Source organism: Cryptomeria japonica, chromosome 3 (genome assembly GCF_030272615.1).
Source record: "Cryptomeria japonica chromosome 3, Sugi_1.0, whole genome shotgun sequence".
Classification (NCBI taxonomy): domain Eukaryota; kingdom Viridiplantae; phylum Streptophyta; class Pinopsida; order Cupressales; family Cupressaceae; genus Cryptomeria; species Cryptomeria japonica.
In genome coordinates, this window is record NC_081407.1 from 687,642,002 (window position 1) to 687,657,181 (window position 15,180).

At 31.9% G+C, this 15,180-nt stretch overlaps 1 protein-coding gene across 1 annotated transcript; it reads right to left on the reverse strand.

Moving 5' to 3' along the window:
• Positions 1–10,602: 10,602 nt before the first annotated feature.
• On the reverse strand, positions 10,603–13,929 carry LOC131051532 (laccase-12). The gene is made up of 6 exons (XM_057986106.2): positions 13,783–13,929; positions 13,394–13,545; positions 13,048–13,292; positions 12,144–12,272; positions 11,080–12,006; positions 10,603–10,921 (listed from the first exon to the last, which is right to left on the reverse strand). Exons 1-6 carry the CDS (start codon positions 13,885–13,887, stop codon positions 10,791–10,793), a joined length of 1,689 nt encoding a protein of 562 aa, XP_057842089.2. The 5' UTR covers positions 13,888–13,929; the 3' UTR covers positions 10,603–10,790.
• Between the last annotated feature and the right edge of the window lie 1,251 nt (positions 13,930–15,180).

The following is a 15,180-nucleotide window of genomic DNA, read 5'->3' on the forward strand; positions in this document are numbered from 1 at the left end:
TATATCACGTGCATTCATATAGGGGGGTTTAATATCCTAAAAATGAGGGTACAATATATTGCCTATCGATGAAAATAGGGGGTTTTTTAATTTAGGCTATGAAAAAATGCAATATTTGGCAAAAATAGGGGAGCTTTTAATCAGCCTGTGTATTGGGAGGAGGTGACAAAAAAGGAGTTTAGGGCAATATTTTTAAAAAATAAAGGGATTCTTTAGTATGCCATGAACACACATGCTATAACCTAGGTTCACTAGGTGAATCCCCTGTGTCTAGTTCATTTCCTTAGATAAGATTTACAATACATCTCAACTTACCAAATGTATTACCTATAACCAAGAGATAAGAACATTAAGAGAATGTCTTCCAATATAAACAGATACCATAATCATTATTAATGAAGGGTAATCATCTCATTACATCAAGATACATAATATCCTATCTACAAGTACAACTATCTCATCAATCCTACTAATACAAATGCCACATGAATCATATACAACATTGGCTTGCATTCTAAGAATGTACACAACAATTTGCTCCAAGAATACATCCATAAGATTAAGAGATAAAGGAACCACATCCATGCACATGAACATCCAATGAAGAGAACATCCCAATGGAAGAAGGCATCAAACCACCAAAATATGTGAAACCATAAGGAACCACCCCCGTGCTATGGAGAATGACACAAGGTCCCACACACACTCTAGACCTAGGTTGACACCTAATAACCAAGGAACTCAACAACACAACCTCCACAACTGAAAAGTAACCACATATACAATAAACCAAATCACATCACAAGGCTAAACCAAAAGCATAAAACTCCTAGAGGAACAAGGACACATGTAGGGAAGAGTGTCATCGCATGCTACCCTCACAAAGAAGGGAGATCCACACCCCTGATAGATATGTGAAACCATCTCCACCTATGTGAGAATCAAGGGAATTCAATTTTCCGTCTCTATGGCCTTCTCAAGCTCATCCCAAGTCTCTCCTCAAGGGCTATGAGATGAGGCACCAATAACCAATTTATTATCTTGATTAGATGAATGCTAATTACCCAACCCATCTAATTAATTATTAAAGTTATCACTTTATTAAACAAGAAAACTTTCAATGAGATCCTCAAAGTCTAGACCCATAAGAATCCTTAAAAGGAACCTCTTGGTGACCTGTTCTCACTTGACCCCGACCAACTCATGAAAGCCACTCCCCCTAACCATGTTCCAAGATCTTAGGGTAAACAACAATACAATATCATCAACAAGGAGGCTCATTCAGATCCACATAAAACCATTCACATATGAATCAATAGCTAACATGCCATAATGCTAAAACAAAAAAAGTAACTAAGAGCCTCAGAGTCACATAAAATCTCAGCAAGGCATGATCCATCTTGCTGGAATCATAAATATACACAAATATCCAAGAAAGGCAAAATCATTTTTCTCAAACATAAAGACGCATAGCTATACATAGCAAGACAAAACCATCTTTCTTAATCCAATAATAAAATTTTGAACACAAATCAAGTCAGGGGGAACATAAGAATCCCAAAAACAACCTTTGGTATAATTACAACTTAGAAAAAATCGGCACAGAAAACCAAAATGACCCAAAACAAGTGAACAGAGCAAAATAACATATATACAAACTCAAACATCACATTTGCCCGATTGTTCAGTGCATGTACTAACTTCTATAGTGCATTTAATCAGCTTTGCAATGCATATAACCAATTATGTAGTGCATATATCTGGTAAAACAATGCATATACACATACTGGAAACAATAGTGCATACACATGATTCGGTAGTGCTTTTATCAGACAAGGTAGAGCTTTTGCATAATAGTGAAGTACATATATTGTAAACTCTAGCACGTATGTCAAATATGGTGGCACATTCAAAACAAAGACAAAAGTTTTACGAATGAAAATAAAAATATATGGCAACTCCAAAAATATAATAAGTATACCAAAAATGTCGCCTAGGCCGACCAAAATAGGTGAATACAAATAATATCACTCAAGGCACTATACAACAATCAAATATTTAAAATACAAGACATAACATAAACATTCCTCGACATTCATAGAGACACCTTCTGACAAACTTAGGAAGAATACGATACTCTCCCTCAGGAAACAACAAAGTTTTCCAATCAAGATAAATTGATAGACCACAATTCAATCATAGAAGCATCACAACAAGAAACGATTCTATAATGCTCAGTAGTTCCCACTATCCAGCGAACAGAGAATTTAGGATAATACTCAGAAACATAGTGATTGACGACAATACACAAAATAAACCCTGCTACCTATAGCATCGTAAATTGTACACCTGAATTGGGTGGTACAATTCCACACTTAGGTTTAGCACCCGCCTTAGTGTGTTTTCATGTTGAATTTTAGATTCACTTTATGCATTTAATTAATTAATTAAATTAAATCTAAAGTCTTCTTTTATCCCTTCCAAATCATAAAATTGGGCCCTTAATCCTAAGTGTGCCCCTTTTTATTTTATTCTTTCAATTAATTAATTCATCAAAAGCCCTAATTATGTCCTATTTCGACCTTCAAGGCCAATTTCACATATCAAAACATCTCAAATCATCGCATCCTCATGGGAATCATCTTATAATCACAATATCTCGCATCCCTAAAAATTTGGGAAAAATATGGTCGGAGCGATGTGAATCACATCGGTCCCTACTTTTTCTCCCCAAAATTCGAGATTGTGTTTTGATAGTATTATAATATTTAAAAGCAACTTGGTGCAAAAAAATATCATTTTTTAGGTCGGCCTATGATCAAAAACAAAGTTAGGGTTTCATACATATAGCCTTTCCTTTCCTCATTTGAAGGAGCCTTTTATGAATTGAAAGTACAGGTTATCTAGAGTCTTCAATCAAAAAATTAAACATTTATCAAGTCTCCATAGACCATATTCATCATCCATTGAATCTTTGGAGATATTGAAGAATAATAGGAGATCACCGACTATTGATTGGCTTGTACCTCTCCCTTAGGGTTTGGTATGGTTTCATGTTATTTTCATATCTTTGTATGAGCTTCATAATAATTATTTTTATATTTATATTCATGCTTTAGATCCATTATTGCATTTAAGATTTGAAGCATTTACATTTACATTCATTTAGGGTTTACTCTCTAAGTGTAGGGTAGAACTCTAGATTTACATTGAGGATCTTGTATACACACAAGGTTATAGCACACACATTTCAACTTTACATTGGATATTTGTGGAGGTGGAAATCACCAAAATAAGGGGGTTGACTAATGAAAAACCCTATATAGCCACCTAGACACCATTTTCCAAGTTGCAGGTGTAGATACAAGAATCTGATCGAGGCACAATCATCAGAACCAACTAAACACACAAGTACGGATTCAAGGCAAGAAATAGGTCTCAATTTTTAGGGACCAAGGCATCGTTCCCTAGTTCAGGACCAAGGCATGGTGTCCTAGTCCTCCAATTTTTTCTTGTTTTTGTGATATTTTTGCAGCTCGGAGTCTCAAGTTTTAGATCCCAGCTCAACACAATGACAGGGACCATGGTGTAGTGCCCTAGTACAACTCAGTTAGCTCTAACTTTCGGTGATAGGTACATGCATGAATCCTCTTTCCAACTCTGCACTCTATATCTCAGTTTCAATTCTGTACATTTCTATTTTTGCACTTAAAGTAGTTGTTTTCATGCAGCTCAATAGCTTAGTTTATCATTATTGCACATTTTGCACACTCCCTCTCATTTCAACAAAGGAATAGAAACCCTAAATATATTCCTTGACTCTCTTTCATAAGAAGTAGTCAAAGTGAATCATCTCCTTAGGCTCTTTCATATTCCAATGTGTGGAGGAAAGTGGGGTTAGGTCCTAAACCACTCGATCCCATTTTTCACCATCACACTACCCATAATAAATCCAAAACTATATAAAATATTACTAATCCAAGGTCTTCATATATGTGCTTATACACATATATAATTTAAACCATGCAGAAAATAATAATTTCCCATTCCTACAGATAATCTTTCACAATCAATCTTTTGAAAATGAAAATGTAAAGAAGGATAAACTGCCAACCTAGAATATTTAAGTTATGGAAAATGAATTTGGAGAAGTGCAAGTCCAATCTACAATCCAGCCAAATCAAGCCAAGCTTCAATCAATCAAAATCTTCAGCAATACATAAATTTCTCCCAAAATCCAACCTGGCCAAAAACTCAGAAAACTAAATAAATACAATTTTATTCAAAACTATGAAATCTCTCGACCAATCAAAATAATCGAAACAATAATATTTCATACCTACCATACCCAAAATTGCAATAGGAAAATATAAAATAATATTATTTAAATTGCCCTTAATCTCTCAACTAATCATAAAATAGGGTAGGTAGAGTAAATAATAATTTTAATAACCAAAGGGTAGAAAGGGGAAATTAAATAATAAAGATGGCCCAATAATTAAATAAACATATGGGTAATAATATAAACACCCAATTAAATATTAAACCACAACTCAATAATATAAAATCAATAATAATTAAGAAATAGTAAATAAATAATAAATCAATAAACCAAAAGCTCAAACGATAAATATTTAAATAAACATTACACAATCAAATAATAATAATAATATAAAAGCACCAATAAAATATAAATCCATAAAATAAACATTAATAAATAATAATTCCCCAATAATAATAATCACACATTAATATTAATGTCCTTGATTAATTTAATTTAATACTTGATAAACTTTATGAATCGATTAATTATCAATTTAATAAACAATCACAACTCGACAAGGCAACCCGACATAGTTTTGAACAATATACCACATGATGCTAAACCGTCAACTCAAGCCAAGACACTTAATTGACAAGGGTATCAACTTAAGCCTAGAGTGTGTAGAAGGAACTTATGTCACCTTCGATGAACTTTCCATTGGGATGAAGACACATTCAGACCTGTGAGACCAGGTGGAGTCAATGTCTAGTACTTGCAATCCTGCATCCACCAATATCCACGAGGTAACATATGCATTGTATAGATCACAAATAATCAGATAAATGAAGAGAATCACATCATATCATTCTTGTAATAAGTGGTATGATATCGTCTCTATCATGAATATAGTAGTAACGCAATCACATCAGTCATATCATCATCACATCCAACATGATTATGAAGTGATGTCACTACTAAAAAGATCTCATCATGTCATCATAATTAATATAATCCATCCATGAATAATTATTTCATACAAATCATCAAATGTAAGTCCATCCATCATAATAATCCAAGACATATCATCATCCATATAATGTATCAGATGTCAATATAAAATGTCTAGCATCATCTAGAAGCATCTGAAATGTAAATCAATCCATTAATATCAATCAAACATCACAAAAGAGTCTAAACAAGTCTATCAATGCACAAAACAAAAGATGAACCAAGGAGGGACACTACATATTCAAGATTTGATGATCTCGATTGCAGTGCTAAGGAAGTTGTGTTCAAATATGTTTGATAGTGTTTTCATGTGAAATGCATACTCTGTATTTCTTCAATGCTTTACGGTTTTTTGTCTAGCGATTTTGGAGATAAGTTGATAATGTCCTTAGCTTCATTTTGTTCAATTGGTAGGATTTCTTGGTCTTTGAAACCATAGTTTCAAATTTCGATGGTGTTTACTCTAGGTTTGGCCAACCTTAGGTGTTTACACTTCACATTATTGCTTCGATGATTATGGATCATAGTATGACATGTTTGATGTTTATTTTTTTCTCAGTTAAGATATGTTGTGTTCCACTTTACATTCTTTTCCACCGCAGGAATGTTTATTGCCGACCTAATTTGAATTATGTTTGGTTAAGATGCTTAGCCGACCTTGGGAGATTTTGCATATGTGAGGATGACATAAATAAAGGATATTTTTTTGAGGATGAGATGTGTGTGGAAAATGTAATGGATGATATGTGATGTACATGTAATGTGAAATAGAAAGAAAGTGATTCATGGCATATGTGTATGCGATGAAGGTGTGTGAAAGATGATTTATCTCCTAGATCATCTGATAAGTGTTGTTTGAGTTCGTGTTGAGTAGTGTAGACTCTCATGTGTTAGCTACCAGAAGCAGTGAGCCAATATTATCTAAAGATCTTATGATTGCAAAGGTATATCATTGGTGGATTCTCTCTCTTTTATTTTTCTTCATTTAGGTAGTGAGCCCTCCAATAGTAAGCCTTTGTTTCTTTCAGGCAGTGAGTCCTTTGGTAGCGAGCCTTTCTTTGTAAAAATTACCTAAACTAGTGTCACCCTAACAAGTATTCATATATTGAGAATAGAATTCCCCGTGGTTTTTTTCTGAATAGGGTTTTCTACATCAAATCTGGTGTTTCATTAGGTATGATGTGTTATGCTTTTCATGTTCTTTCATGCTCATATCTTTCTGTGGATTAAGTGATTAATATAAGTTAATGTGGATCTGATTTAAGGAAAAAAAATTTAGATTTGTTTGTACAACTAATTCACTCCCCCCCCTCCTCTCAGTTGTCTTGTGTGTAAAACATTCAACAGAGGGAGATATCTACTCATCCCTAGATCATATTAAGTTACAACGGATTGTTCAAGATGAATTCTCTACTCTATGATAGTCATATAATATGAGTAAATTTTTTAGGAGAGTTATGTCCTCACAAATACCTATTACTAAAGAGTGATTGAATCTCAAATAGGATTAATAGTGCTACATGAATATCAATGGGTATTTGATGGTTGGAAAATTAATGGGAAATGACAAGCCTTAGAATAATAAATAAGAAATGTTCATTAAGATATTGACCTATATTTGCATATCATTTTTTCTAAAATATAATGAAGAGATATAAGACAAAAGTTAAACTCAACTGACTTTTGGTCTTCTTCTTGTATTTTGTCTCTTTTTTTTTTTTGAGGGAATTGATTTTCATCTTCCCTATCACACAAATCTATATAATTTTAAACTAAATATATGGTAAGATGTTCAAAACCTATTGAATACAATACAACTTCATTTATCTACTCCACATTTTCATGTGCTTTTCATTTTATGGTTTTCAATATCTATGCATTTTTTTTTTTACTTTTTTCATTTATTTCATGACTTTAGTGCATTTTTATGTGCTTCATATCTTTGGTGCCTTGTTGATAGTCAAATATTTGAATGGTCAACTTGAGTACATATGTAGTTTAGAAATGAATATGTTTTTTTGTAGCTTAGAGATATTGTGCTTTTTTATCTGATGTACAATATTCAATGAGGGAATTTGTGGTTAAATTATCCTTATAATATTGCACCATATATGACTATGTTTGTTCTATCATGGTTCATGTTGAGAGTGGTTCAATACAAACTTTTTAGTTTACCAAAAAATGTATATAGTTTGATATATACATATATATATACATATACATATATATATACATATATATATATGTATACATATATATATGTATATATATATACATATATATATATATATACATATATATATATGTATACATATATATATGTATATATATATGTATATGTATATATATATGTATATGTATATATATATGTATATGTATAGGATATATAATTAGATTCCTTAATCCTTCTCTTCCCTCCTCATTTAACATACTTTTACATTATTGTTAGTATAGGATTAATATTAGGGATTTATGATGATGAACTGCATCATAAATTTAAGGTAGAAAATACAAGTGTTTTTTAATTTTCGTGCTTCATATTTGTAATTTTTTTAGGGTAATCCAATTATTATTAGAATTTAATTTTCATATAAATTTATGTTGCATTTACTTGCATATACTTTAAAAATAATAAATAAACCCAAAGTGATTTTGTGATGATGAATTTAAAATAAATTAAACGTATATAAAGGCTATCCATTCTTATTCTGCTAATTTTTCTAAAGCACCTTAAAGAAAACTATTAACAATATAGATCCTATGAATATTGGACACCTTTATTAAAAATAAACCCAAATCATGTTGAGGCTAACCACCTTTCAATTAGGGAAACATATATTATTCAAACATGTTGGTATACTAAAACATGTGTCAACAAGAGATATGGTAAGAAAAGGAAATTTTATAGGAAATTTAACAAAGAATAAAAAGACAAGAAAATTAAATTAAAAGGAATACAATAAAAACCCCTACCTATACAATCAAGAGAGGAAGAAGAAGGATTCTTGGTTGATTAATATATTTAAATCCTCAAAGGACAATACCATGCCAAATAAGGTGTAATGAAAATGTAAAGGTAAAGGAGAAAATTTATAAAATGATAAAGCCACATCAAGTAAAATTCATTGAGAAGATAAAACTAATGTAGAAGACTCCTAAGGATAATACTAAATCAACTAAGATTCATAAAAGGATCATAGTAGAAACAAAGATACTTTACTTAATTTGTAATAGGATTGGCAGTATAATAAATTATTTTCATATAATATAAACCATAAGTAAATATGGAGAGAAATGTTACAAATAAAATGGAAACATGGCATACCAACAAGGAGGCCTAGTAAAAGTTTTCACTTATACATATAAATATGCAAAGCAAAAAATGACATCATGATTGAACGTTATTTAAGCGTAATTTTATAATCCATTTCATAGGTCATCTCGGTAATGAATTAACATTTGAGACTTTGGGAGGATGTCGATAGGATACACAAGGTTGTGTGGGCCTACACATGTCATTAGGATCATTTTTAGAACCATATATCTATTGTCTAGTTGAAATTATTACATATCTAAGTATCCCTTTCTACAACATCACACCAATGTTTACTACATAGAATAGAGTGTAAAACTTTAAACATTATTCTAGGTTGTATTTAGATAAGGATCCCTTTATTAGTAAAGTACTTTGGAATCTATATCAAATTTTTTCTTTGTTGGAAGATAATTTTACAAATTTCTATATCAATTTTATGTTCATAAACTAGTCACTTAAGCTTGGATTCATCCCATGAGTTATATAAATCTATTCTTCTACTTAGTAGATCTTTCTAATTTGTTCTACCAGTTTTTGTGTTTGATTAATATAAGGTGGGATTTTGGTAGTGCCCAAGCCCTAGAACAAATTAAAGATGTTAAAAAAAAGGAGGGTCTAAACAACACAACAACTGGCATGTAGCACATCAACCCTCCACTAAAACCAAACAATCAAAAAATCAAAAGGAACCACCAACTCAACCATAAGGGGATCATCCACATCAGTTGCCACCAAATTCTAAGAGGTAAGAGTAGGCTCCCTAGCAATGGGGGAAGCGTTCATCAAAGTCCGAGAGACAGGAGTGGGCACACCAAATAAGACTACAACACTAGCAACAACTAGAAGATCTAGAACCAAGTTGCAAGTAGGGGGCCTATTGCAACCAAGGGAGCCAAGCAAGAAACTAGCATTTGAAATTGAGAGAGAGCAATAAGGCATTAAGAGAGCCTCTACTACTTTTTGTTGATCTAATGAGTATTGGCATTTAAAAGTACCTTGGAAGGGTCGTTCTTTCATCACATGGAGATAAGTTATTCTATGCTAATCCCCCAAAATGTATATAAAGGTTTGTTCTATAGTAGGAAAGGGCCATTCTTGTAGGTTTATTACTCCCTTCAATGAAACAAATCAATCCACATCACTATTATTTTCTTGCAATATTTTAGGATGAGATATAATATGTGTATTATGGATTATTATAAATGAATACACTAAACTTATTTAAATAATAGAATATAACATCAGACTGTACCTAATTTGTATTAGTTGACTTAAAGAAAGAAGTTTAATGGGGCTAGTTAGCCAAAATTTGAATTTGACTTTCAAAAAGAAGAGGGTAAGTCCTATTTGAATTTTAACGTTTGAAAGTAAGAGGATGATTCCAAGATGACAAGATGATCATAAAATTTGTCCAAATTGAGAAATGGTCAAATTTAGGTGGCTAATGGTTATATTGAGATAGGTGTATGCATAAGTGTGATAAATAAGTAGATAAAGTGAATATATAAAATGAAAAAATAAATTAATGATAAGGAATGAGTCTAACCTTGCATAAGATTGAATAATTTACAACACAATCCTCTTCTTCAAATTAGACAAAACTAAATGAGAAATATGTATGTCAACTTCACTATTAAAATTATAATTATACTTAATATCTTTCAATAATTTATTAAAATAATAAAAATGAAGTAATAATATAAATAAATAATAAATGACCTTAAATAACAATTAAGAATAGAAAATATTATTTATTAAATATATTTTTAATTAAAAAAAATTAAAATTAAAATATAAAATAAATTGATTAAAATTTTATATCATTATATTTCCATTGGTAAAATTTAAATTTATACCAATGTGTTTTGAACCAATTTTTAGGTATTTTAAATTTGTTATATTCTGTAATTAATTTATACTTTAAATCTATTTATTTTTCAATTAATAAAACATTAATTGAATTTGTTCAACTTGAAAGCTTACTTAGGGAGACATAAAATGGTCAACCAACACATTTATCACCAAACATTGCTCTTTTTCCACTTGAATTTAAAAAATAAAAATAATACAAATGTAGGAGAGAATAGCAGTTACAGCATAATCTTATTCCCATGACACTTCGCCGTGGCGGCTGTAAATTTTATTTTTGACCATACACAAACTAATCTTGAAATTACAAGATTTAACAATGATGAAATCTATCTAACATTTAGGTAAATCAGAAGGAGGCGGCGGCAATTTGTCAGAACTTCCTGGCCCATTCTCAGTAAGAAAAACCATATCAAAACCAAGTGCAGAATGAGATTCAAAATGGCAATGCGCCAACCAAACTCCTGTCATTCAAAACAAACAAACATATAATTTAGTTCTAAAAGAACTAAAATCTGAATCAAGAAAATAAACTTGCATGCACATTTACCATATTAATATGTAGAAATCTTAAAGTTAAAACCATTAAAATGCATATGCAAAAAACTTAAAACTAGCTTACCTGGATTATTGGCTACAAATCTAATGGCCGCCCACCCACCAGTAGGAACTGCAACGGTATTCAACATCTGAGGATTCACCAGATTGAAATTTGCAGGATCCGTTTGGGAATTATAGTTACCAAATCCCTGACCCACAAGATAAAAATCATGCCCATGAAGGTGTATGGGATGGCTAATGAATGTAACAATCTGAGTGTTCTGAAACACTATTTGAACAGTGCTATTGAACTTCAAAACCTTAACTTTTGTCCCCAACTCGGGACTCCAAAGACCCAGTGGCACATTTCCAGTGTAATTGAATGCCTGGGGAGGATTACTTGGGAAATCTCTGGTAAAAACTCCACTGATATTATTATAATAAGCTTGCAATATGGCTATATTTGGAAACACGAATGAAATGTTATTAAAACCTCCAACGGGTCTTACACCATTGTTGTCTGCACAAGAATTGTCTGTACAAGTAACGAGTCCCAATCCCTCTGTTATAAGCATTTCTTCATCAACAGTCTGTGGGACGGAAGAATTCAGGCCTCTAAGGGATGTAGTGAAATTGACTGCGGTAGAAGTATCGTTAAAGTCAGGAAAGTTGGGCAAGAGAGGGGTAGATTTATTGGTGTTGCCTTTGTATTCTAAGATTGCTGTTGCAGAGGTATTTAAGAATGCACTTGCTAGAGGCTGGCTGAAGTATACGCGGGTGCCAAAGTAGTAGCGGTTTGATTGCTGGTTAGCTGTTATGAGCACATCCATGGTGTTACCTGGGTTTATGAGCAGTACATCGGTTGTATATGGTTTGATATAAACGGCATCCATTGCCACAACAGTCATTTTGTGCTGGGCAATTTTGAAGAAGGATCCACGAACCATGCCGGCATTTACAATCCTCAGCAGGTAGCTTTTTCCCTTCTTAACCAAAAGACGGATAGTATCTGCACCCATAATTCATTCATTAGGTCTATTTTGAGAGTGATTTTTTTTTGGTAAATAGGTATATATATTCATGAAAAAGATAAGATGGATGGATGGATATAATTTCAATTTTTCATAAATGTTCAAATTTACTAACCATTGGCAGAGCAAGGGAAAAAATCTCCTGGCTGGCTGTTAATGGTGTATGCATCGGAGTCATTTGGCACAGTTCCTCTTGCAAGTGCATCTGCAATTACATCTTCTACATTTGCATTCCACCATTCACCTGCACACCATAAACCAAATTTAGTTCATAATTTAAAATTTTGAAGAGATTAAGTTGGAAGTCTGTAGTGTGGAATGATTGGGACACTTGGATATGGAACTAGATCTCTCTGCCATTCATTCGGTCACTCTGATGTGTTGGCGCAGTTAGTTTGCTTCAAATGGTGAATCATAAGAAAATATTAGTCCTAAGTAACTTTTGAAAATACATAAAATATAAAAGAGGTTTGTGTAGAAGCAGTAGTAAAAGATTTTGTTGGGACATTTGGATATGAAACAAGACCTCTCTATCATTCATTCAGTCACTCTAATGTGTAGTTAGTTTGGTTGGGAGGTTTTTCATATATATGTATATATTAATATTATAGTTTTTAAAAGTAAAATATAAAACATAAAAGAGGTTTGTGTGGAAGTATTACTGAAAGATTTTATTGGGATTCTCGACTATGAAATGATACTTTTCTACCATTCACTCAGCGATCTTAATATATTAATACAATTAATTTTATTTTAAGAATGAAGAACAAGAAAATATGATTTTTAATTGTAAATAATTTTTGAAAATAGAACATAAAATATAAAAAAAGTTTGAATGAAAGCGATAAAAAAAAACTTTGTTGAAAGTCATTGAGAAATTTGAGGTATGAAACGGGACCTCCTCTACCAGTTATTCCCACATCTCGATGTGTTGACACAATCAGTTTGACCCATGCAATAAATTTTAAAAATAGCTTTTTAAAATAAAAAGGAGGATTGCTTGGGAGAGAGCAACTGACCCAGAATAAGAGGAAACTCAGCCGCCGGTTTGGGAAATGGATAAGCCTTTCCAATCCGGGGTTTGATGACCAATGCTCCATGCACAGTGGCTCTCAGATATGTAATATGTGCATGCCACCACAACGTCCCTTCCTGTCCTGTGATTGTAAAGTTGTAGGTAAACTGATTCCCAGGAGTAATGGGACACTGTGTTATGTAGGACGGTCCATCTGCCCAACAGGATTTCAACTGCTTTACCCCATGCCTGCCAAATCACAAATAATAAAATGACCTCAACGTAAGATCTCTCTTAATGTTTCTAACAATGAAGACATGGAAACAATTTCGACTGTAGTCTTTTATTACCAGTGTATAGTCACATTATACGGCCCGCTGTTGGTGACGTCAACGACAAGATTATCACCTTCGCGAACATATATAGTTGGACCAGGAAATTGTCCATTCACTGTCACAATCGTTTGCGTGTTACATAATCTAGTCACATTCTGCGTTCCAATCTGTAACACAGTAAACAACAAATTAGTCATAAATTTTCATCATCAATATTTTAGATCATAGAGTATATCATTAATATTTTAGATCATATTTTACAAAGAATCATGAAGAATCAGTGATCATGAAAAGTTACATACAATTAGACTCACGCACTCAATTCAACCTATAGGAATCATCACAGCAAACTTAACCTAAAATGCTTAGATTATAAGGAAATCTGATGAAAAAATGGTTCTCACAGTGAAATTGTGGTGGACAATAGCTGCAGAAGCCATCCATGGTGCTACCAAACTGAAACAAACAAGGGAAAATGCTAACTTCGCCATGCTTGATAACTCTTTCATGGTTGATATTTTTCTTTCTTGCAAGCAACTCAAACTATTCAAGGTATGGAGTAAGGTATGGAGTAATGTAGAGAAGGGGAAGATACTTATAGAGGAAGAAATAACAAAATCAATGGGTGGGCACCGTCAAATTCAGTGGGTGCTTAGCACCCTTGAACAGCACGTAAACGCGTGTTGAAGAATTCCTGTTAGATGGTCAAAACAAAAAGGATTGGAGTTGGTACAGGAATGAATGGAAGATGTAATATTTCTAAGAGATTGCGATACTTTTCACATAAACAATTGCATTAATTTTTCTGGCTTTACTCCAATTCAATGCATTAATGGAGTTCTGGCGTATATGATTTGAGTTTTCTCTTTGAACGTTTATAAAATTTTGACATTCATGTTTATCCTGAAGAAATTGATTTCCTTGAACATGCGCTACACGTGTTTAGGTTTATCTTATCGTTCAAACTTCTGGAATGTCAGATCTCTTCCAAATTTTTGTCTTCAACGTTGTGCTTTTTTTCCAATATAATGATGCAATGTTTTGAAATTTTGACTTAAATGTTGTGTTTTTAATGATATAATGGTGAAATGTTCTTTAATTTTGACTTGTATTTTTTAACTTAATATGATAGCTTAATGTTTCAAAATTTTGACTTAAATGTAATGTTTTTCAATCTAATATAATGGTGAAATGTTTCAAAATTTTGACTTGAACATTGTGTTTTTTAATCTGATATAATGATGAAATGTTCCAACATTTTGAAAATTTGTTTGCATGTAAATTTTTTTTAATTTTGAGTTTATTAAAATTTGTATATCAGTTATGATTTATAATTTCTTTATGTTATGTTTCTTGAAGTGATATAGTGATCTGGAATTTGTTTGTATGAAAATTTTAATATAATTTTAGTTTATAAAAAAAAAATATAATTAATAGATATGACTTATAATTTGTTTATAAATAAATTATTTAGATTAGAGATCTTACTATTTATTGTTGAATTAAGGTTGTTTGATCCAATCTTTTGTTTAGTGCATTCATTTGAAGAACTCCTCAACCATATCAATTTACATTATTATCCCATCTAATAGTGTTCAAGGTTTGACAATCAACATTATCAAAACCAATTATTGAAAATTTAGGAGTGAAAGAAGAATTGTTGACACTAATCGTATTAAGAATGTCCATGCTACAAATATCAAGACATGTTGTTATCAATGATAGTCCATTTAATCATTATAGATTTAATCTCAACAATGATGAGATATAGTTAATTTAATCATGGAACTTGAAGAGGAGGA

Excerpts from the sequence above, each read along its gene's own strand:
- LOC131051532 (XM_057986106.2), bottom strand. The coding sequence starts at position 13,887 with ATGAAAGAGTTATCAAGCATGGCGAAGTTAGCATTTTCCCTTGTTTGT. Across the intron at positions 13,546-13,782 it reads TTGTCCACCACAATTTCACT|ATTGGAACGCAGAATGTGAC; the intron begins GTGAGAACCATT and ends ACTGTGTTACAG. Across the intron at positions 12,007-12,143 it reads TTTCCCTTGCTCTGCCAATG|ATACTATCCGTCTTTTGGTT; the intron begins GTTAGTAAATTT and ends TTATGGGTGCAG.